This window comes from Perissodus microlepis, chromosome 23 (assembly GCF_051167445.1).
Source record: "Perissodus microlepis isolate ML-2025 ecotype Zambia chromosome 23, ASM5116744v1, whole genome shotgun sequence".
In the NCBI taxonomy this organism is placed as follows: domain Eukaryota; kingdom Metazoa; phylum Chordata; class Actinopteri; order Cichliformes; family Cichlidae; genus Perissodus; species Perissodus microlepis.
The window spans coordinates 40,210,955-40,232,947 of NC_140482.1; the positions used below are offsets into that span (position 1 = coordinate 40,210,955).

The 21,993-nt window shown below is 38.5% G+C and overlaps 1 protein-coding gene across 1 annotated transcript; it reads left to right on the forward strand.

Annotated features, from left to right (window-relative positions):
• The first annotated feature begins 1,015 nt into the window (after window positions 1–1,015).
• Window positions 1,016–21,493, forward strand: ghrhrl (growth hormone releasing hormone receptor, like). Its single transcript, XM_084922025.1, has 13 exons — window positions 1,016–1,156; window positions 9,524–9,629; window positions 10,172–10,279; window positions 11,662–11,753; window positions 12,655–12,758; window positions 13,642–13,774; window positions 13,956–14,109; window positions 15,606–15,666; window positions 15,979–16,048; window positions 16,386–16,477; window positions 17,201–17,330; window positions 17,630–17,671; window positions 20,073–21,493. Exons 1-13 carry the CDS (start codon window positions 1,109–1,111, stop codon window positions 20,172–20,174), a joined length of 1,242 nt encoding a protein of 413 aa, XP_084778151.1. The 5' UTR covers window positions 1,016–1,108; the 3' UTR covers window positions 20,175–21,493.
• The last annotated feature ends 500 nt before the right edge of the window (window positions 21,494–21,993 follow it).

A 21,993-nucleotide genomic window follows, 5' to 3' on the forward strand; every position in this document is an offset into this window, starting at 1 on the left:
CTCTACTTTTAAGATTAGGCTTAAAACTTTCCTTTTTGCTAAAGCATATAGTTAGGGCTGGACCAGGTGACCCTGAATCCTCCCTTAGTTATGCTGCAATAGACGTAGGCTGCCGGGGGATTCCCATGATGCATTGAGTTTTTCCTTTCCAGTCACCTTTCTCACTCACTATGTATTAATAGACCTCTCTGCATTGAATCATATCTGTTATTAACCTCTGTCTCTCTTCCACAGCATGTCTTTTATCCTGTCTTCCTTTTCTCACCCCAACCGGTCGCAGCAGATGGCCCCGCCCCTCCCTGAGCCTGGTTCTGCCGGAGGTTTCTTCCTGTTAAAAGGGAGTTTTTCCTTCCCACTGTCGCCAAAGTGCTTGCTCATAGGGGGTCATATGATTGTTGGGTTTTTCTCTGTATCTATGAAGCGCCTTGAGGCGACTTTTGTTGTGATTTGGCGCTATATAAATAAAATTGAATTGAATTGAATTGAATTAAATATTAGAGCTTCCCTTGATTTTTTTAATTAATTAATTAATTTTTTTTTTTTTTTTTTTTTTAGCAATGTATAATTGCAATGTACTAAGTTTTTTCTCTCTCAAAACAAAAAACCTTAAGACAGCTTGATACGAGACACGCTGTCCAACTACAGTACGCAAGTGATATTATCAAAGCACATATTTATGGGTATTTGGCGACCCAGCCTGGCTCTGGAAGGCAGAGGTGCACAGCTCTAACTGCGTCTGAGCTGTGAAGCTTGCAGCTGAAGCTAGGAACTGATGCTGTTTTTCAAAATAAAAGACAAGAACGATATGGTCCAAATTCGCCACACGTACCTGATACAGGTCAGTCTCCATTATTCCTGCGTTATTGGCGTTGTTGTTGTTTTCATGGAGATGTGTGAAAAGTTGTTTATCCACAAGCATTACATAAGAGAAGCTCGGGGGCGAGGCTTTTATTGTGAAAATGCATCCCGGAATCCCTACATTTATATTGTTGCCGTATTGATAAAAGTATTTACACCTGGAAAGAGCGCAGCATCCCGTCCTCTTGCTGGAGAGTGTCTCAGGAAAGCAGTTTGGACTCAGCGGAGAGAAACCTACTGAGCGGACGACATGTACAGTGTCCGAGGGATTTTCCTCACTCTGTGTTTGGCTCCAGCTGTGAGTGTCTTTACTTTGACTGCATGTTTTTTTGTTTGTTTGTTTGTTTGTTTTTTTAAAGAAAAGTCATGATGAACTATTTTTATTAAGTAATAATGAGCTGAAAAACTTATAAGTCGCCGAATTTCCAGAGATAATTCTATTATTAAATAAATGTGTCTGAAGCAAAGCAGCAAGAAAACAGTGTAATTACCCCTTGTCCTCGAGTCAAAAATGACCCGTAGGTGAATGGCAAACAAGTATATGGGAATCCCGAGGACAACACAAGGGTTACACAGCTGAAGCGCATCAGCTCCAGGTCATGTTTTTAAACATTTTCTCTGACTGTGCAGACTGCATGATTTGGACTGCATTACTTAAAAGAAAAGCACATCGGTAACAAATCAATCCGCCTTTTTGAGCTTCTGTGTCTGTTTCCAGACAATTTTTCTTCACAGAGGTTTAAAGTATTTATTTTTCTGACGTGAATGTACACACTGATATACTGCGTGTCAGCTGCACACTGAAGGAGTTGAAATAATGTCACAATGTTAATGTACTGCTGTTGCTATAAGACTATAGATTACAGAGAGCATCACGGATTACAGTCAGGTACAGTTTTAGGTGCCTGATGCAAATATCATAGCAATTCATTGTATTTAGGCATGTAGACATGGTCAAGATGACCTGCTGAAGTTAAAGCCCAGCTTTAGAATGAGGAGCAAAGGTAATTTAAGTGTCTGAGGAAGCAGGGTTGTTGGTGCCTGATGGCTGGGTATGTCAGAAGCTGCTGATCTGCTGGTATTTTCTCACATATCAGTCTCTAGGGTTTACAGAAAATGGTCCAAAAATGAGAAAATATCCAGTGAGCAGCAGCTCCCTGGGTGAAAGATTCTTGTCAATGCCAAAGGTCAGAGGAGAATGGTCAGTTGAAGAAGAGGAAACTGAGGCTACAATTCGACAGCCTCTTTAAAATTGGACAACGGAAAATTGGAAAAACATTGGCTGGTCTGATGATTCTCGATTTCTGCGGCAGCATTTGGCATAAACAACATGAGAGCATCCAGCCTTGTATCAAACAGTACAGGCTCATGGTGTGGCACACTTGGGGCCCCTACATAGCCTACCTGAGTATTGTTGCTGACCATGTCCATCCCGTTCTTGGTGCTTCCAGCAGGATAAAGCACTGTGTCACAAAGCTCAACTCAGAATGGTCTCCTGAACATGACAGTGAGTTCATTGCACTCAAATGGTCTCCACAGTCACCAGATCTCAATGCAGTAGAGAACCTTTGGGATATGGTGGAATGGGAGATTGTCATTGTAGATGTGCAGCTAACAAATCTGCAGCATATGTGCGATGCTATCATGACATCACACATTTTTGCCTCAACACAGAACTAGCAAGGTGTAACTACTGAAGTGGCCAGTGAGTTTATATGTGCTTATGTGTGATTATGGGTTTAATATGGATAAGATGGAGGATTTCTGTGTATCTCTGTATATGAGTGGATGTTGTACATGTATTTATGGGCAAGAAAGTCAAACCTTTTCTTTTTCCAAATGTGAATATTTGCCAGTTTTCTTAGTTTTCTCTGTCTTTGGTCTGCCACAAAATGCCATATTCTAGACTTGCTCAGCTTTTCCAAACTACAGGGTGGGCCATTTATATGGATACACCGTAATAACACGGGAATGGTTGGTGATATTAAAGTCCTGTTTGTGGCACATTAGTATATGTGAGGGGCAAACTCCTCAAGATGGGTGGTGACCATGGTGGCCATTTAGAAGTCGGCCATCTTGGATACAACTTTTGTTTTTTCAATAGGAAGAGGGCCATGTGACACATCAAACTTATTGGTAATGTCACAAGAAAAACAATGGTGTGCTTGGTTTCAACGTAACTTTATTCTTTCATGAGTTATTTACAAGTTTCTGACCACTTATAAAATGTGTTCAATGTGCTGCCCATTGTGTTGGATTGTCAATGCAACCCTCTTCTCCCACTCTTCACACACTGATAGCAACACCGCAGGAGAAATGCCAGCACAGGCATCCAGTATCCGTAGTTTCAGGTGCTGCACATCTCGTATCTTCACACCATAGACAATTGCCTTCTGGATCCATCCAGTGTGGGTTAGTGTCAGACCAATAGCGGTGGTTTTGTTTGTTAACACCATTCACATAAAAGTTTGCCTCATCACTGAACAAAATCTTCTGCGTGAACTGAGGGTCCTGTTCCAATTTTTGTTTTGCCCATTCTGCAAATTCTGTGCGCCGATCTGGGTCATCCTCGTTGAGATGCTGCAGTAGCTGGAGTTTGTAAGGGGGCCATTTGTGAGTAGCTAATATCCGCCGAAGGGATGTTCGACTAATGCCACTCTCCAGTGACGTGCGGCGAGTGCTACGCCGTGGGCTCTTGCTGAATGAAGCTAGGACAGCCACTGATGTTTCTTCATTAGTGACAGTTTTCTTGCGTCCACATTTTGGCAAATCCAACACTGAACCAGTTTCACGAAACTTAGCAAGCAGTTTGCTGACTGTAGCATGGGAGATGGGTGGTGTCGTAGGGTGTCTTGCATTGAAATCTGCTGCAATGACCCGGTTACTGCGTTCACCAGATATCAACACAATCTCGATCCGCTCCTCACGTGTTAACCTCTTCGACATGTCAATGGCTGTGAACAAAGAGAAACTTGTAAATAACTCAGGAAAGAATAAAGTTACGTTGAAACCAAGCACACCATTGTTTTTCTTGTGACATTACCAATAAGTTTGATGTGTCACATGGCCCTCTTCCTATTGAAAAAACAAAAGTTGTATCCAAGATGGCCGACTTCTAAAGGGCCACCATGGTCACCGCCCATCTTGAGGAGTTTGCCCCCTCACATATACTAATGTGCCACAAACAGGACTTTAATATCACCAACCATTCCCATGTTATTACGGTGTATCCATATAAATGGCCCACCCTGTATATTGAACAATATAGCTTTCTTTCCATTCTGTATATTCTGCATAAAACAATTCAGTCTTAATTTGATTAAAGAAAAAAATAGATTGATGATGATAATGAAAATAATAGTGTACCATTGCACTGAACACTTGTCGTTTTTGGTGCTATAGTAAGTATAACAGTCAGGTAGTAATTGATGGAAACATGTATATATTGTGTTGCTGGTGTATTTAAGGGATGAAGTACAGTATATTATCTGATTTATCATAGTCACCACTAAAATTATCTAGTGAGATCAAAATAACTGAGTGACTTTTGTTTGCCAGTATTATTATAAATTATTTACTCTGTGTTTAGTGCTCAATTTGTTTTGTCTGGTCAACTGTGAAGGAGCAATACAGGCAACAAACCATACACACATCTGCGCACATTCATATGCCAACACTTCTTCTTTCCTAATCAACAGATTTTATGGGGATATTATTATAGGGCCACCTCGCTAATTTCCATAACGGACTAGAAATATGAAAAGCAGACAAACGGGTGGTGTGATGATCAGTGTGGCAAAGAGAGAATGGGAACAGGGCAAACACTCATCCCCGTGTACCTCTTCATTCTCTTTCGCTACTCAGGACTGCTGAGAATCATAATGAACTACACACACAATTACGACAAACAAGACCAGTGCTACAGTACTGTATGGGAGGTCTGTAGTCTGCTGAAAGCTCAGATATGATTGAAAATTTGCATTGCAGAATGAACATGGTTTACCTTCTGAGGTAAACCATGTTCATTCTGCTATTAGATTGATTGCTTACGTGTAGATTTACATTCTATAAAAGAGAAGAGAAAATCTAGAACAGACTTTGTTTGATCCAATTATGCTAAACTACACCAGCTCTTTCGTTCATATCTATCTTACCTGCAAGAAAGCAAAAAGGAAAAAAAAGTCAAACTGTTCCTTTCTGTTGACATAATCTGAACTTTAGAGGCTGACCTCTTGTTCTATCTTTCTGATTGAATGACGATGTTATGTTTTTGCACTGTGCCTGAGTACTGCGTAAAGCAGCATAAAAGTGCACCCCATTTGCTTTTGAAAATAGATGGCAGCATCTGCAAAGTGAGCCCATTCCTATGGCCCCTTTTTGGGTAGTTAGTGGATAATAGGCTTCACCTCTCAGGGAACATATTTTATGGCAGGCAGCATGCTAACCTGGCAACGCAAATGGACCACTGGCTTTGCATTTAGTTTCAAGGCTCATATTGTTCAGACTTACCTTGTGCAGCCACCCACCCATCTTTAAATCTCCCACTGTTTCTGTCTTTTAACTGCAGCATACTGTCTCCATCATGCTCTTGAAATGCATGAGCAATCATGCACCCTTGGTGCCTGTAACCATCCAGTCTTGACTTGCTGTATTCCTCACCCCCTGCCATTCAAAACGGGTCTTACTTCCCCTAACCTGCACGCTACTCCTATAGAATAAATGTCCTCACAGCACCCTTTTGCATGAGAAACAGCTATTTAGTCATATTTATGATTTTTCAACAATGAATATAAATGCCCTAGAACTAATTTTACAATGAATTACCCCTGGTTTAGAAGGAAACAATTTAGCGCTATACAAACTGAAGCGCAACACACTGCACAGTCTTTCTGTTTGCATTCATTATATCTGCAGAAGACAAGAGAAGCCTTTTAAAAAAAATCCCCTGCCAGCATTTGAACGAGAAGAGTAGTAATTGTTGGGTAAAATTCACCATAACACCTCTCATTATATTATTAGCATTGCATTAGGAACAAAGAGGACTGGCAGGGATATGTATGCTCTGGTTGTTTCTAACATTTCCACGTATCATTGATGGAGGGGAGATAGTACTGAGTGCTTGCATGTTTGTTTCCACTTACTTAAAGAAAATGAAGAGGAAACACTTTTTGTGTCCAACAGTTGTCAGTGAGATTGTGTTAATTTCCAGCAAGTTTCCTGTATGTGTTTATTCTGTAGGTGGTTTTGGCATACATACTAAAGCGGTCTGTTATTTGTAAGACTATCATTATCTGTGTGTGTGTGTGTGTGTGTGTGTGTGTGTGTGTGTTTGTGTGAGAGAGAGATGATGAACTTGTTCACAGTGAGATGAAAATGGCTGAGATGAGTAATAGAAATGAACAGTTTCATTCCCCAAGTTTAGATATCTGTTTTTAAGTAACTCTTTATGAATTCTAAGGTACAAGTTTCTTCTTGTTTGGATAAACAACCTTCTGTTTGCCTTTGATAAGAATCTCAAAGGCAGACCTGATCGTAAATATCTTATCTAACATGTAAAACTGACACTTATTTAGTGTTTGATAGTGAGGAGATTCATAACTGCACCATTTCACCATTTCTTTAAATGACAACTTTAGAATAACACGTATATATTAGATTTTTTTTTTTTTAAATCAGGTCTTTTGCTACTCATTCATCATTTTATTTTCCATTTCCAAACCAATTTTCATGTCTTTCAGCAGAATTGGTGCAACAACCCTGAAAGTCAACCAATATTTTTCAGTAAAATTAAACTGCGGTGTTTTTCCCCCCGATAATTTTACACTTCACTGAATTCAAATCAAAGCACAGGTTTATGATATTAAAAACATTTGTGCACGACTATGCGCATGTAATTTCATGAAATCACTCCTGGTGGCCTTTCAAATGAGGCTGTTTCCCCTACAGAAAAACTCGTCTTTTTAAAGGCAAATGCTTGTGGCGCACAAACAGTTCATCCTATTGGATGGCACTCAGAAAGGTGGTGACTAATCAGGGTTCTCCACAGGAAGTCTTTGTCGTCCCACAGGAATTTAGCCTCTGAGGGTTTGTTTCATTAAGAGCTTGGTAGCATCTTGTCAGAAAGACACTTGTTTTCCCCTCAAGGATTTTTAAACTGAGATGGAAATGAGCTGAAACAAGGACAAAAGTCTTAGCAATATGTGTGTATCTGTAACAGATGTTTTGTGTTTTAGGGCTGTGTGACCTGCTGTCTTAATCCGTGGAGGTTAAATGGATTCAAAGTAAAGAAACAGCTCAAAGAGCTGCCCTGTAACTACTCGGCATTGGGAAGCAAATTGCAAGATAGCCTCAAAATGTTAAAATTAGAAAGGCGTTATGATATATTTGCCTCCGTTTTTTTGTTTCTTCCTTGTGCCGTGTTTTAAACATACACATGTTTGTTTGATTATCTTTATGAGGGCATTCATTGACACAATACATTTCCTAGTGCCTTATCTTGAAGTTAACTATCACAAATAAGTGCTGCTCCCATCCTCTGTCCTAACTCTAATATAAAACTAATTCTAGAATAAACTAAAAACAAGTCTTCATCTTCAACCAGTGCTTTAAAGCGGGTGTGAGAAAGTGAGGATAGGCCAAAATACCCTCACTCTGATGATTTAAGACTCAAACTAGGCCTCATAAAGATAGTTCTACTACTATAATCCGCACACACACGAGTTGTATATCCATTAATTCAGAGAACATTATGTTATGACTTGCTTTTATCCCCATAAGGAAAACACATCCTCATAAAGTTAAGAGTCAGCAAAACAAGAGCGGTACCTTGACCACACATGTGTAGTCGCACAGTGTTATTCCTGTGGACACGTACAGTGTCTTCAAGCGCCACATGGTCAGTGACCTTATGCTTATTAAAAGGGGAGGAGGAGGAGGTGGACTGACTCATTATCTCTTCTATCTGTGATATTTCTGCTTTAATGTTTTTCTTCTTTTATGGCAGATGCTCCAGATAATTTCCATTTCTAAATGGAAATAACCATATTGCTTTGGAATTAGTAGAGAGATTATTAAACTGAGGAATGTAGTAACTGACGTCAAGGAAGCTTTTACAGTAAGAGATTCTGTTGCCTTCATATGGTGAGGCACCATATTGAGCTATCTATGTACAGGTGGGTAGCAATAATATGAAGCACACTGTTGCAGTATCTTGTAACAGCTCAACAAGACCCCCTCTGCTGCTCTGACCTTTAGATTGAGACCACATAAGTTTGCTGGCAGGATAAAATAATAAGATATATAGATTTTTTTTGATTTAACCCATACCTGTCACTGTAGCCCCCCCAAATCTACCTCAGTCACTGCCGACCATTTGCATTCCTGCAGAGAGAGAAATTGTTGTGCAGTATATTTAAAAAAATGTTCAGTTAAATTTATGTGTGCTTGTTTTGTGAGGTAGATTACATAAAAAACATTAATGTTGACCCTAACTGGAGGGTCGGATGTTAAGCTATAAAATAATAGTGGATGTTTTTCACCCAGTATTGCCTATCTATGGTATGTTACCCATATCACAGAGAATGGTTTATTGTATATCCAGTGCGTTCTCAGTCCAAGGGGGTCGCATGTTGCATTTGTTCTTTGGAGTCTTTGCCCTGACTTACAGGTTTATGGCTCCCATTTTTCATTTTACAATGTGCACGGTTACTGATATTAAAGAGTACTGCTATAAAGCAAAATGTAGCCAAAACTCTGATTGGTTAAACCTAACCAATCAGCATTTAGTGCCTAAACCATCCATCCATCCATTTACGTCCGATTATCCAGTTCAGGGTCACGGTCCATTCATCGATCTATTTTCCTAACTGCTTATCCAATTCAAGGTTGTGGGAAGCTGCAGCCTAAACCGGCTGTCATAGGGCGAGAGGCGGGGTAACAGCAAAGTAAGGTGCAAAACGCAAAGCTCCAAAGCTCCAAGCAGTATGGGAACCGCAATCCCCTGATGGATAAACAGTGACTTACCTCTTAGGCTGACCTTTGCAGGACTCAGCTGGACCCAGACAGCATCTGACAAAAGGATATTATTTGATGTGCTGGCATGAGAGCGCATTGACCTTTTTTTTTTTTTTAAATAAAAAAAACAAAAAACAACAACAACAACAATGTATTTTTACAAAAATATCTTTTAGTGCAACAGATTGCAGCAATACACACAAATTCATGCACTTTAAGTTTACAGTTTCATGCCACTCTGCTGCTTTCTTCCCTGCACTCGCTACCATCCAACACTTAGCTTACATCGACCCTTTACCCCCTTATTTGTTGGGCTCCCAAAAAACATCACAGTGAAAAATTAGGACACCGATAAAAAGAAGAATGTCTAAGTCGGAGCATGGATGGATAGTTGCTCATTTTCAAACGTCTTCTGTGTGATGTATTAAAAGATATTTTTGGTAAATGCCATCAATGGAAATAAGTATGTTTTTTGTTTTGTTTTGTTGTGTTTTAGCTAGAAAGTAAAATGAGTCACTGCTCTTTTAAAAGAAGGCGCAATTTTTTCACATACACGGAGAGCCTCTTTCATGTAATGAGACACTAACTTAGCACAGCTTATACCTCTCAGTGTACTAAACATCTCTCCCCTTGCCTTGTTTTGTACCTCTAGGCGTTATCAAGTCTGCATCCTGAATGTGAATACATTTTTCAGCTGGAGAAAGAAGAGCGTCACTGCCTTCAGTACATTGCAGAACAGGAGAACAGAAGCACAGAAGGTGTGTTTTCCTTTTTGAAATCAAACCATCCTGTTCTCATCATTGCAACTGCTCATATGAATTCATGGGTGGTTGCAGTTGTGTTATGAAATATAGTAATGCTCACATTAAGTGCAGGGGGTCTGAGCTGGAATAGAAGCTTCACAGAAAACCATCCATTATCGGGAAATATTCTTGTTGGCGTTCTAACTGCAGAATGAAAACAAACTAGGTGATATATCACTTTGATGCATCAGTAAATGAGACCAATAAGGATAGCAACATAAGGATTTATGTATGTAATCTATCACAAGATAAGGCTCTTGCTTAGGGAGCTACAGTACTTTTTTTTGTCCTTATGAAATGTACAAGGAGGTGGGCGCTGAAGATTGCAGTTGGAAGCAAGCTCATCATTTACACCACTTGCTTTTACACTCTATCTATATATTTTTAACTGTATTTCAGATATGATTTATGGAATCTCACTGTCTTTCCTTCTGTTTCAGCACTCTGATACTCACCTTTTCTAACCTTCTTTCTCCTCCTAAACCTTTGTCGAAAAGGTTGCTGGCCCTTCTGGGATGCGGTCACCTGCTGGCCTCATGCAGTTGTTGGGGAGACTGTGCACAGAGCTTGTCCTGCAGTCTTCTCCCTCTTCAGAAATAGCACAGGTGAGTGCCAGATCACATGCTGGAAATGGGCCATTATTAAGCTAAATTATTAATCCTCTGACGTCAAAGGGTGTTTTTTGTAATATTGATGTCTTCATAAAGTGGGTGTTTTTTTTCATTTGGTGATTAAATTGATCTTTTGGGCAGGCTATGAATTTGTGTTGTCACAGGAGACTGCAATCCAATTAAATTTTCACTAACAGATAAATAAACAAGTTTGAAAGTGTGCACAGATAGTCAAACCCAAAATGAGCAAACAAGATGTACATACTCAACAGACTCTGACCACCACTAAGAGGCAGCAGCTCAGTGAAGCCATACTTAAGTACATTGATGCCCTGGGCAAAATTTAAGCGCCATATTAACTTTATGTCAAGTCGGTGAGCAGGACTTTAACTTGCGAGCGAAATCTAACAACTGAAAAAGGTTAATACAATGACAGACATGAGGTTTAAAAGGATTGAAAACATCAGCATTTTCAGACATACAGTAGAAATTTGATTTATTAGGGCCCGAGCACTCACAGTGTGAAAGCCGTGCTCTAACCCCAACAAGCAAACAGTAGGATCAACCACGTATTTGGTCAGTCCCAGCTACAGACGCTGCTGGTGCTAAACTGTGAAACCATTTTGTTTCCATTAAAGGAGGCGTCTGTGGCGCCAGTCATGGTGAATGAATTTGAACACATTTGATACGTCCCCCCCAGAAAATGACATTTTTTAATAATAGTCATGTTTAACACTAGCAAATACTTAAGGAATTGATGTTGCTTTATTTTGAAAATGTAATCAATATATATGATATGATATAAACATATCAGTTTCGTTCTGTTCTTCACGCTGTACAATAACATGTGAACTGTGATCATCATTAGCTGGAGGAGCCACTATGTCGTTAGTGCACTGGTTTTCTTTAAAGGGGATTAATAGCAAAAGATGGGGAATTTTTTTTTTACCACTATTAAACTTATTTTCAGCTCACCAATTTCTTGAATGATTTTTAAATTTGACTGATTTCACCAGATTAGCTTGCTTTAACTAGGCCTCAACAGAACTACGCACGTATCAGGATATGGTCAAATGAAACTACAATAATGCAGATGTTTGTATTGCAGTTTTGGTGTTGGTTTTCAGAATTGTCATGCTCCTGATTACCACTACACACAAGCTACAGTTGAGAATGTCAGTTTTGCAGATGAAGTCTAGATGATGAGTCAGGGGGGTCAGCACTAAAGTAAGAAATTTTATGACAATCCACGAGAACTTTTTCTGACATTTCAGTCTGCATCAAAATATCACGCATAAATATGTAACCCTGATTATTACTAAAGTCAGTCTCAGCATTGCACAACTGACTCTTGATCTCACATCTTTCGTCTTTAGGGTCAGTGAGCCGAAACTGTACAAGTGGAGGTTGGTCGAGGCCGTTCCCACCATACCATGTTGCCTGCAATGTGGATGATGACATTCCCGAGGTGAGAGTTGCTGAAGCGAGGCAGCTAGGGATGTCAGACTGAGGAATGTGAGACTAGATTGGGAGCACAGAGGTCAGGCAGAAAATTAGAAACAGGAGGAGAAGCACCAGGAACAAAGAGGCAACCAACAGCAATAAAGGGGAAACAAAACAGAAGGACAGAAATGCACCTGTTCCAATTGTGGAAATAAACAAAAAAAGCTAGCAAAATTATTAACATATTCCATGTTTCAGGACACATTTGGGACTGTAGTTGAACTACTGTGCATGTATTTTCGCTTCTTTGGCGATTCAGGTACAGCTAACACATGATAGTTGGCTGTCTGTCAAGAGATGAAAAATCATACAAATATAAACACTTTTGCAGAATGAGTGGATCTAATTTGACCCGTTGCATAATAGCTCACATTATCTGGAGTCACAAAGAGAGCATGAAGTCTTTTCTTTTGGAAAGATTCCATATTTGATGCTAAAAAGAGCATCTTTTTTTTATTATTATTGTTATTATTATTATTATTATTATTATTATTATTATTATTATTATTATTATTATTATTATTTAAAAAAGCCGTCTTAAATGTTCCAAATACCTGAAGTAGAACATTAGTAATTAAATGTGACAGTGTATTGTAATTAAGTAGCTTTTTTCATAGGTAGTAGATTTAGCTATGTGCTTAGCCCACTCCCTTTCTGCCATTAGGCTAAGACACAAAATATGGAAAGCTTTCTTGCAGTTATTCCACAGTCATCTCCTCAGTGCAGTTTAGTCTCAATCTTGCCTGTAATTTGGACTCATTTTAAGACATTACATTCATTTTGATGCCTGACATCATTTTGAAAAGCTTTGATATTTGAGTATAATTTCCTTTCATTCAAAATCTTCATTTTCATCCTGCTTCCAGATGGAGGAGTCTTACTTTGCCTCAGTGAAGCTCATATACACCATTGGCTACAGCATCTCTCTAGTGGTGTTGGCTGTTGCTGTGTTGATCCTGCTACTCTTCAGGTATAAACCGAAAATACTGATTTTTATTTCGCTTTTTGTCAGTAAAAAGCACATTTTGGATGACATAAGCAATGGAAATAACAGCTCTAAATTCAGATGAACTGCTTTACAAAGGATGCAACTCGGGGGTGAGGGTTCACAGAACAATAAAGTGGGATTGCTGATGAGTTCAAGGCACTCTCTTCAAGTCTGGGTTTATGAAAAACTTTTACCAGTGCCTGATACTCATCGACACTCACACAGCACATGGCAGTTTTGCAACTCTGCCACGTCTTTGTGTCTCCATTTGGAATTAGATCTGATGGAATGTGTAAGAGATAAGGGAGTTGGGAAATTTACACTCTGTAGGATTTAGATTACACAGCTGATAACACTGTGATGTCTGTACAGTACATGTGGTGCCATAAAAGGCAGTTGCATGAAAACTGGAAACAGATGAAATAACCTTCCTGGCTCTTTCCACATTTAAATAAGCCCACCAACCAACACCTATCTGTTTTGTAGGCCTGACACGTCCCTTAGTCTCCTCACCAAGTCTGTAACCAAATGCCAAGACAGCGTTTTAAAAACTTATGCACCAGCTCTGTGGGTTACAGTTTGTTTTTTCCTGTTTCCAGCTGATTGTTTATGAATCTAATCTGATTGCCAGTAAATTGCTTCACGAACAAGATCACTGGCATCAGTTACATCTCTGTCTCTTTTTTATTTTTGTTCTCTGCCACTCACATTTTTCTTTGTTCACTGATCAAAACTATGAACTAAAACCACAGACTGTGCCAGTTTGCACAGTTGTAGAAATGTGATGTTTTTGCATTTGCTGCTCATGATACAGTACAATGCAAAATCTCGTATTGGTTATAAATGTATTCCTGCTCTTTTACAGGAAACTGCGTTGTGCCAGGAACTTTATTCACATCCAGCTCTTTCTTACGTTCATCCTGAAAGCTGTGGCGGTGTTTATAAAGGATGCTACTCTGTTCTCAAGCGACGACACCAACCACTGCACCCTTTCCACAGTAAGATAATGATGCTCGGGACAAGTGCTTCTTGTTTGTATTAAGAAATTCCTCTGGGCGCATTTCCCTGATCTCATATATTTATGCATAATCACATATTGCTTATGCACGACTTACCATACTAATTCCTCCTTACACTTTGCTCTCTGTCCTTTCCCCTCTTCTTGTTCTTTCTGGTCAGTTTGCCTGTAAAGCCTCTGTGGTCTTCTGTCACTACTGTGTAATGGCAAACTTTTTTTGGCTCCTGGTGGAGGCACTTTACCTCAGTTCCCTGCTGCTCTCCTCTTTCTATCATAGCCGCCGATGCCTGTGGGGCTTCAGCTTGCTGGGATGGGGTGAGGACCTTGACATACAATTTCCCCAACATTTGCTACGTTGAGCTGCCTACCAAATTAAAGAACATGGCCCTACTTTGCAATATCTCAGATTTAACAATAGTGAGAAGACATGTATGATAACATTAGAATTTTCCAAAAATTACAGTTTTATAACTCATCTTTTTTAGAGATACTGTAATACACTTTAGAGAAAGAATCAGGTTAAAAAAAGTTTTACAATACTGTGAAAAGTCTTGAGCAATAAGTCTTCAAAAGGCTTGAAGATACCAAATATTACCTTTCGAGCTTGTTAGAACTCAGATTTTGCCTGAATTACCTTTTGTTCCATTTTGGTTTGCATGTTTCAGTAAATTATTCCACCTGCTTGTACTGTTGTATGTGTGTTTTTAAACGAAGAAAATACATGAATACAAACAGGAATCTGAAAAAATCCTTGTTTGTTGTTCTTTTTGGATTGAACAAATACTGGCAGTGGGGATTTTCAATTTTTAACTCCATCAAACTTGCAGGTAGTTTGGAGCATTTATTTCATTTTGGAAAACTTCTGCCTCGTGCTGTCATTTTTTTCAGTTAACATTCAAGTTTCTGTAAATATAGCATAGCAAATACCAAAATAACATTTTTACCTTTTACTTTCCCATTGGGATTTTATTTGGATCACACCTAAAGTGTTTATTAGCACTTTATTGTGTGTTCATTACACATGAAGATGTGTCATCCTCAGAATTGAAGGAGTAATTTGAAGCCATTTCCAGCCTACTAATAAAAGTTTCACAGCAGCCTTCAAGGTCAAAAAGAACCAGAAACAGTAACATCAGCCAACATGTGCATATTATTATAACAGCTAAAAAGTTTCCTGGTTCAGTGGCATGTGCAACATTGAACTATATTAACCTCCTAATACCTGGCGTCCACATATGTGGACATCACATTTTGGGTTATTTAGACCAAAATACTCAATTTTGCTCTACAAGGGCCTGATATCCACTTGCGAGGACACTGTACTGCTCCTGTTCTATCGAAATTTTAAATGAATATCCTCATAAGTGGCTCTCATTTTTCTTGGAAACAAAAATTAGGTAAAAAAAAAATCCTGGTAATTCTTTGGGACCTGATGAATGTAAATACAATCAGCCCAAATATCAAAGAGAAATTAAAAATGCATGCTGTGGAAGAGTTCGGGTCTTAGGAGGTTAACGTTTATATTGATCATTTATTAGATCTGCTATAGATTGAATGTACCTGCCTCTCACACTATGAGATCTTGGATAGAATTATATGGGTTCATTGTACTTACTGTAAGATGTACACTGTAGTGCACACAACCTTTAAAATAATTCATTTACATTTTATTCCTTCTGCATGGTGCAGATATTAGGAAAATTGATACTTGTCCAGTCAGTTCACACACTGGTAGCTTCCTAACTCTGATTGAGCCATTTTCATGTGTAATGATTGCATCTCACTGACACTAGTTTTGATTTCTGTAACAGGTGTGCCGGTGCTCTTCATAGTCCTGTGGATTGGATCCAGGGTGTATTTTGAGGACACAGAGTTTGTATAAACTTGAATTACAGCTTCTATAGCCACAATCATTATTATTTCTCATATACACTTCAAGCAGCAATAGGAACTAAGGTGAAATGCTAAATTGTGCTAAATTAATGAAAATGATGCATATAAACGCATTAGAGGGGAATGTGAACGTGAGTCTGCTGTACATAATATTGTAAGTGCATTTACATGGATAATTTGCATTCACTTTGTACTCAGCAGTAATTGTCGGGTGTTATTTTTAGGACGTTGATTAAATTTACTGCATGCGATGCTTGAAGAAATCTTCTAAAGTGCACATTTCTTGCACAGATGTTGGGACATCAATGAGGACTCACCCTATTGGTGGATCATCAAGGGGCCGATTGTTGTCTCTATAGCGGTAAATGCCCCCATTCTTCTGAAACAAAAAATGATGATGAATTTTTAATTATGCACTGATTAGAGATTATTACGTAGATGATTTGTTTACCTTCTTTTTAGAGACAGCCTCTGAGAAAGGACTGGGATGAACTTCTTTTGTGCCATTAGAGTAGAGTGCAAAAATTGGCACCACACCAGTCTAAGTTAATTATACGCTTGGCTGCTCATATTGTTGCCATGACATTCAATAATCATGTTGCTGAAAGCAGCATTTGATGTAATACTGGTCACAGTTTTTAAAATTTTTATTATTATTATTTGTATTGATTTTGCATTCTTGCTTTTTCTTTCAACAGGTCAATTTTATGCTCTTCATGAATATCATCAGAATTCTAATACAAAAGCTCAATCCACGTCTGATCCAGTTCAATAACTCCTCTCAGTACAGGTAATCCTTTAGGTGCAGACACAGTTGTAGACAAAGGGAACTCAGCCGTGACACAGAATCTCATATTTTAGTCATTATTGCATTTTGAACACAGAAACGATCAAATTCATCTCGTTTCTGATACAAGATGTGTTTATCTTCAATTGGTAAACATTTTCAGACATTTTGAAATACTTTTCTTCACTCACTGGTACTTTTTTACTCTGATAGTTACCCTTTGATGCTGAGAACATTGCAAGTTGTGCCAAAAAAAAAAAAAAAAAACTATTGTAGGCCATGAATAATTCAGTAAGTCAGTCTGGCCACGTCTGCAGTTCCGCTTACCAAGAGGCTCATTAGAATTTCTAATTGAAATAGACTCACTAATTGACTGAAAATGTTCAGGCACATCACGTAAATCCGGCTCTCATAAAAGAAATACCATAGGTACAGTAAGCTAAATGATGCTTGACTTAATTGCACCAGTTAAGTTCACATGTTCCCCGACACATAAAGACATTGTCTCTGCAGCTACATTTTAATAGCCCTATTTGAAATCATGCCCCCGCTGCTTACCTTTCCTCTTGTAAAGAGAGGCTGCATACAGAATGACACACACAAAGACGAAGATCATCTTGATTGGCATCTGATCATTACTGTGTCTGCATGCATGATGATATCAGGTGCAGCATTCAAATGAGGTACGTACAAGCAGACTCTTTTTCCTTTGCTTTTGTGCAACAGGCGCCTGACTAAATCCACCCTCCTCCTCATCCCTTTGTTTGGAACTCACTACATGTTCTTCAATTTTCTGCCCGACTACTTCAATATTAACCTGCGCCTTTGTATCGAGCTCTGTATGGGGTCCTTCCAGGTACACACATGGATTGCATCAACACTAATGGCACATACTGTACACGCTGTACCATGGTCTCTTCAGCATCCTGTGATAATCCTTCATGTTAACTTGGCTTCCACTGTTTGAGCATTATGGCTGAGAGACAGCGTCTCGACGACATTAGATCTTTGTGTTGCAGGCCTAGAATTGAAAGTCAGTTTGGTTATTAGATCTGCTTCACTTTCTGTCCTTTTAGGCAGCATTTTCCATTTATTAATGAAAGTGTCACTTATTATTATCATAAATATTAATGATTAAACCCATCTCTTTCACAGGGGCTTCTTGTGGCCATTCTGTATTGCTTTCTAAATCAAGAGGTCAGTACACAAACCACACTACTCTAAAGTGTTCAGAAAATTGCACACACAATTTACACACACTGTGGTGCATGATTAGCCTTCACGTGAGACTCATACACATCAGCCACAATGCGCAAAACTGTCCCATGGTGTCTTAGAAGCATCGTATTATTGTTATTCTAGAAGCATGGGTCACACTTAGCGCAACCTCAGAGAGGCTCAGTTATATTGAGATGAGGAATGTTTGGAGGCCAAGTCAGCACCTTGAACTCTCTCGTGTTCCTGAAACGATTCCTGAACAGTTTTTTGCACTGCGACGGAGCATTTTCACTGGCTGAAAGAGCCCAATGCCATCAGGGAATAGTGCTGCCATGGAGAAGTGTGACAGATGGTCTGCCACAATATTTAGGTATGTCATGCATGACAAAGGAACATGGGGAGTTTCCCAGCAGAACATTGCTTGTCTGTTTCTCACAATGTATCTGGCAGGCCATGGCTCATATATTCAGCAAGCTGTTATGCGCTATGTATCCACTAGACCCTTATCATACCCATCATTAAGATTTTGAGCAGTTTGTGCTAAAGTAGCTGCTGTGTGGCAAGGCTTTGCTCCCCAGGCGCTTCAGTGAGCAATTTAATATTGTGGCTAATCTGTATTCCAGCAGGAGGTAACTGGTTTAGAGTTGTCAGTGCTAAAAATGCAAAAAATATTTTCCACTTCTCTTCCCAACATTGCATAAGGAAAGGACCCAGCACGCTTATGTAACTGGCAAGATTAATGTAAGGCCAACCTTTCAAAAAGCTGGGGGCAGAAGCAGACAGTGTACACTATATGACTCACATGCTTTAGAGACACGAGAAACACGTTAGAGAATGGTCATGAGAATTATTTCATTTAATGTACTATTTGTATGATTACCTATGCTTTAATTGTTTCACTGATACGCAGAATGAATGCATTGATTCTCAGCAAGAAATATATAAATATATACATATATAAAACACTGTGTTTAGCTTTCATCTGTCAACAGTGAGGTGATTCTTGTTTCACTTTTAAAGTATAAAAGAAATAGTCTGACATTTTGCTAAATATAGATGTTTGTCTTCTACAACTTTTTTCTTCATTGGTTACTAAGAAAATTGATACAAGTTGCACCTCTGTTATATAAAACTACTGCAACCCTATCTTATCCTTGCACTAATTTAAAAACATCATTTAATATTCTATTTCATTTAACTTTGTGTAGTTCTGCAAAAATGTAAGTGTAGAAGCGAAAAATCCAGAATAATTTTTACTCCAAGCAGTTTAGTTACCTGCCTCTCCTTGCCAGCAGTAGGTTGGCATATAATGCTCCATAATGATGCAAACTTTTTTTTTGTTAATCATTAAACACATGGGATATAAAAAAAATGCTGTAGACAGGGTTTGCCAAGCTAGTAGGTACCTAGTCACTGTGGCTCAGCGATTGCTGGTTGTAGGCATATATTTAACCAGAATAAACAGATATCTTTATATGAATATGCAGAACCTGTAGGCACTGAACATGATTTTCATTTGTAGTGCACATGCCATCAAAGCTTGCAGGTAAAAGGCTTGATGGAGACTAAATGAGGGATTGCTTTTGCCAAAATGCACTCAAGCCATCGGCATTGTCTGATGTCAATTAAGCTTTTGTCTTGGCTCGGATATTCATGAGCACTGCCAACCACAAAAATGGTTGTTGTAATAAGAGGCTAAGTCAAAATACCAGATTATGGGTTCCCAGTTTGCCATATAGTGCTTAATAAATTTATTATACCAACTGTCATAAAAAAATAAAGGAAAATATTTTATAAATATGTGAAAAACTTGCGTAAAACAAGACATTATGTTATGTATAACAAATTGAATGCACATTTTTATACCCAAATATGGACTTCTATGAGAGACCGAGCACAACAGTCAAACACTAAAACTTGTTTTCCCAATCAGGAATGCAAGTAATTAACTTTAATTTGGCATGTCAATAAAAGATAGTGTGCTTTACTTGTTTTCAATTATTTTTTGTTGTTGTTGTTGTAAAGCTGTAAATTTGAAAATTCATGGTTAACTAAAATGAAACTACAATGAAAACCATTAAGAATTTTAAAGAGCTTGCAGATACTTGTGATTAACCTTTACAGAAACATAAAAGATGATTTTGGTTATCACCATTACTATTAGTTTAGGGCGGCTTTGGCATAAACCTTACATTGAGTGGTGGTCTAAGCACTGCACATGTATCAAAAAATTGCTATGGTCCAAAGCTATGAAAACAAATAAATGAATTTCCCAAAATGTCAAGCTATTGCTCTTACCATAATATACTGCAGTTGTTTTAATGATACAATCTAAACACTGATTTAAACAGATATCTATGCCTGTGTGTTTGCTTGATAGGTCCAGAAAGAGGTCCACATGCAGTGGTTGAGGTGGCAGGAAAGGAGTTACGGGGTAGTGTCTCCCGCTCCGAAAGGCAGTCAGATGGACACGCCTTTCTAGAAGCCCGAGATGCTTTTTGCTCCTTCCTGCAGAACCTTTTCTGAGTATTTGCAGAGAATTGCTTCTGTGCACATCATAATTTCTAACGAGCTGTACGTAGCACACACAATAAAAAGAGGTTGTCGAACATGCATCAGTGAAGCCGGGGCCTGGAAGTCATTTCAAACTGATTCACTGACTGTTCTCCTTCAGTCAGATTGAATGAACTGGGGTGAACTATCAAAAGGAGAATAATTCTGAAATCCCTTGACATTTTACACATCCTTCAAGCGAGCCTGTCAGTTTCCATCTGCATTTCCCAAAGGGCACTATGACAACTGAATTAGAATTTGAAACATCCCTGGAGGCATCAAAGGTCAAATTAAAGAATAATAGTTTTGCATAGCCCATCAATTACGTAACCATCAGTTAGCAAGTCATTAGGTGTTGTTGTTGTTTTTATTAACCAGGAAACTACATATTATGATTAGCATTTGCATTTTAGATGCTTAAATAAGACCAAGTATATTGAAATCTGATAGCCTGCAGGACACTACATATGAAGCTGTAGCCTACTGCCAGCTGACGCACACATGACTCACCTCTTTAATCACTCAAATGACAATTAAAATGTCTTATTCTTAATGGCTTTGTTATTGTTCATTGGTATTTAAATATTATTCGGCACATGGGGGAGAGGTATTGTACAAATTATGATTATTTCTTTGGTTTTTTGCCTCTTTCTTTTATGTATTCACTCGGCCTGTTTTTATTTAAGAATGAAAACCTGCACACTCAACCTTAAATGGCACATCGTTGAAATGCACTACTCTGCAGACTTTGAAGGTTAAAGTTAATGCAGCATGTTGTGTTCTGCCAAGATGTTTAGTCAGCCAAAGTGAACAAATGATCTGCATCTCCACTGCCATCTGCTATCAGCACAAAAATGTGAAAAAAGCCTTTTTTTAAATATAATATTTAACTTTACATGCTAATGTATTGTCGAGTGCTTTCACCAACATGGTAAAAGAATAATATTAATACTGCACAAATAAATATGCTTTTTGCATCTTGTTTAGTGAAAAAAAAATCAAATGTAAGAAAAACACATAATAATTACCGCTACTTTTCATGCCTGCAATGTGTACATTTTATTTTATGTAAATTAGCTCTTATCCTTGAAGTGAATGTATAAACTGTGAGACTGTTCCTTTATCACCACCTCTTACGCTTCTCTTACTTACTGTTTCAACTGAGCCTCTTTCTGTGATCTTTTAAAACCTTGTACCATGTCTGACTTCTGTAGGTTACAGCATAAACACTTTTACTCTGTGTAATTATGACTCTGCAATTTCTTTCATAATGACAGAAAACATCTGCTGCCAGCTACAAAATGTTTTAACACTTTTACGCCACTGCAAAGATGATGGGGTATCCACTTGCTTAAATACACGTTTTAGATCTGGTTTGCAGTGTAGCTTGTATGTTATGTCCTCACCTTTATTATAATTTAGCCATTAAAATGTGTAGAAGTATGTGGTCAGTTCACATGCGGGTGGAGAAGTGAATCAACAGAAACCATTAGAAAAATTCTGATGGTTTCCAGTTGGGAGAAACAATTCAAATAATCATGACCCATTAGAGGTTTCACATTATCACAGGCTGTACTGTGTTTGCTTTGATGGTTTCCATTATTTCAACTACATACAAAAGATGCAGTCCTTTCTACACAGTGGGAATGGGTGAGGAGGATCCCAAATAATGTACTTTGATCCAAATACAGTTACGGCATCCTTGAGCAATTTAATTAATTTAATTTCACTAGCTGGGACTACATCCT

Excerpts from the sequence above, each read along its gene's own strand:
- ghrhrl (XM_084922025.1), top strand. The coding sequence starts at position 1,109 with ATGTACAGTGTCCGAGGGATTTTCCTCACTCTGTGTTTGGCTCCAGCT. Across the intron at positions 10,280-11,661 it reads CCTCTTCAGAAATAGCACAG|GGTCAGTGAGCCGAAACTGT; the intron begins GTGAGTGCCAGA and ends TTTCGTCTTTAG. Across the intron at positions 12,759-13,641 it reads TTGATCCTGCTACTCTTCAG|GAAACTGCGTTGTGCCAGGA; the intron begins GTATAAACCGAA and ends GCTCTTTTACAG.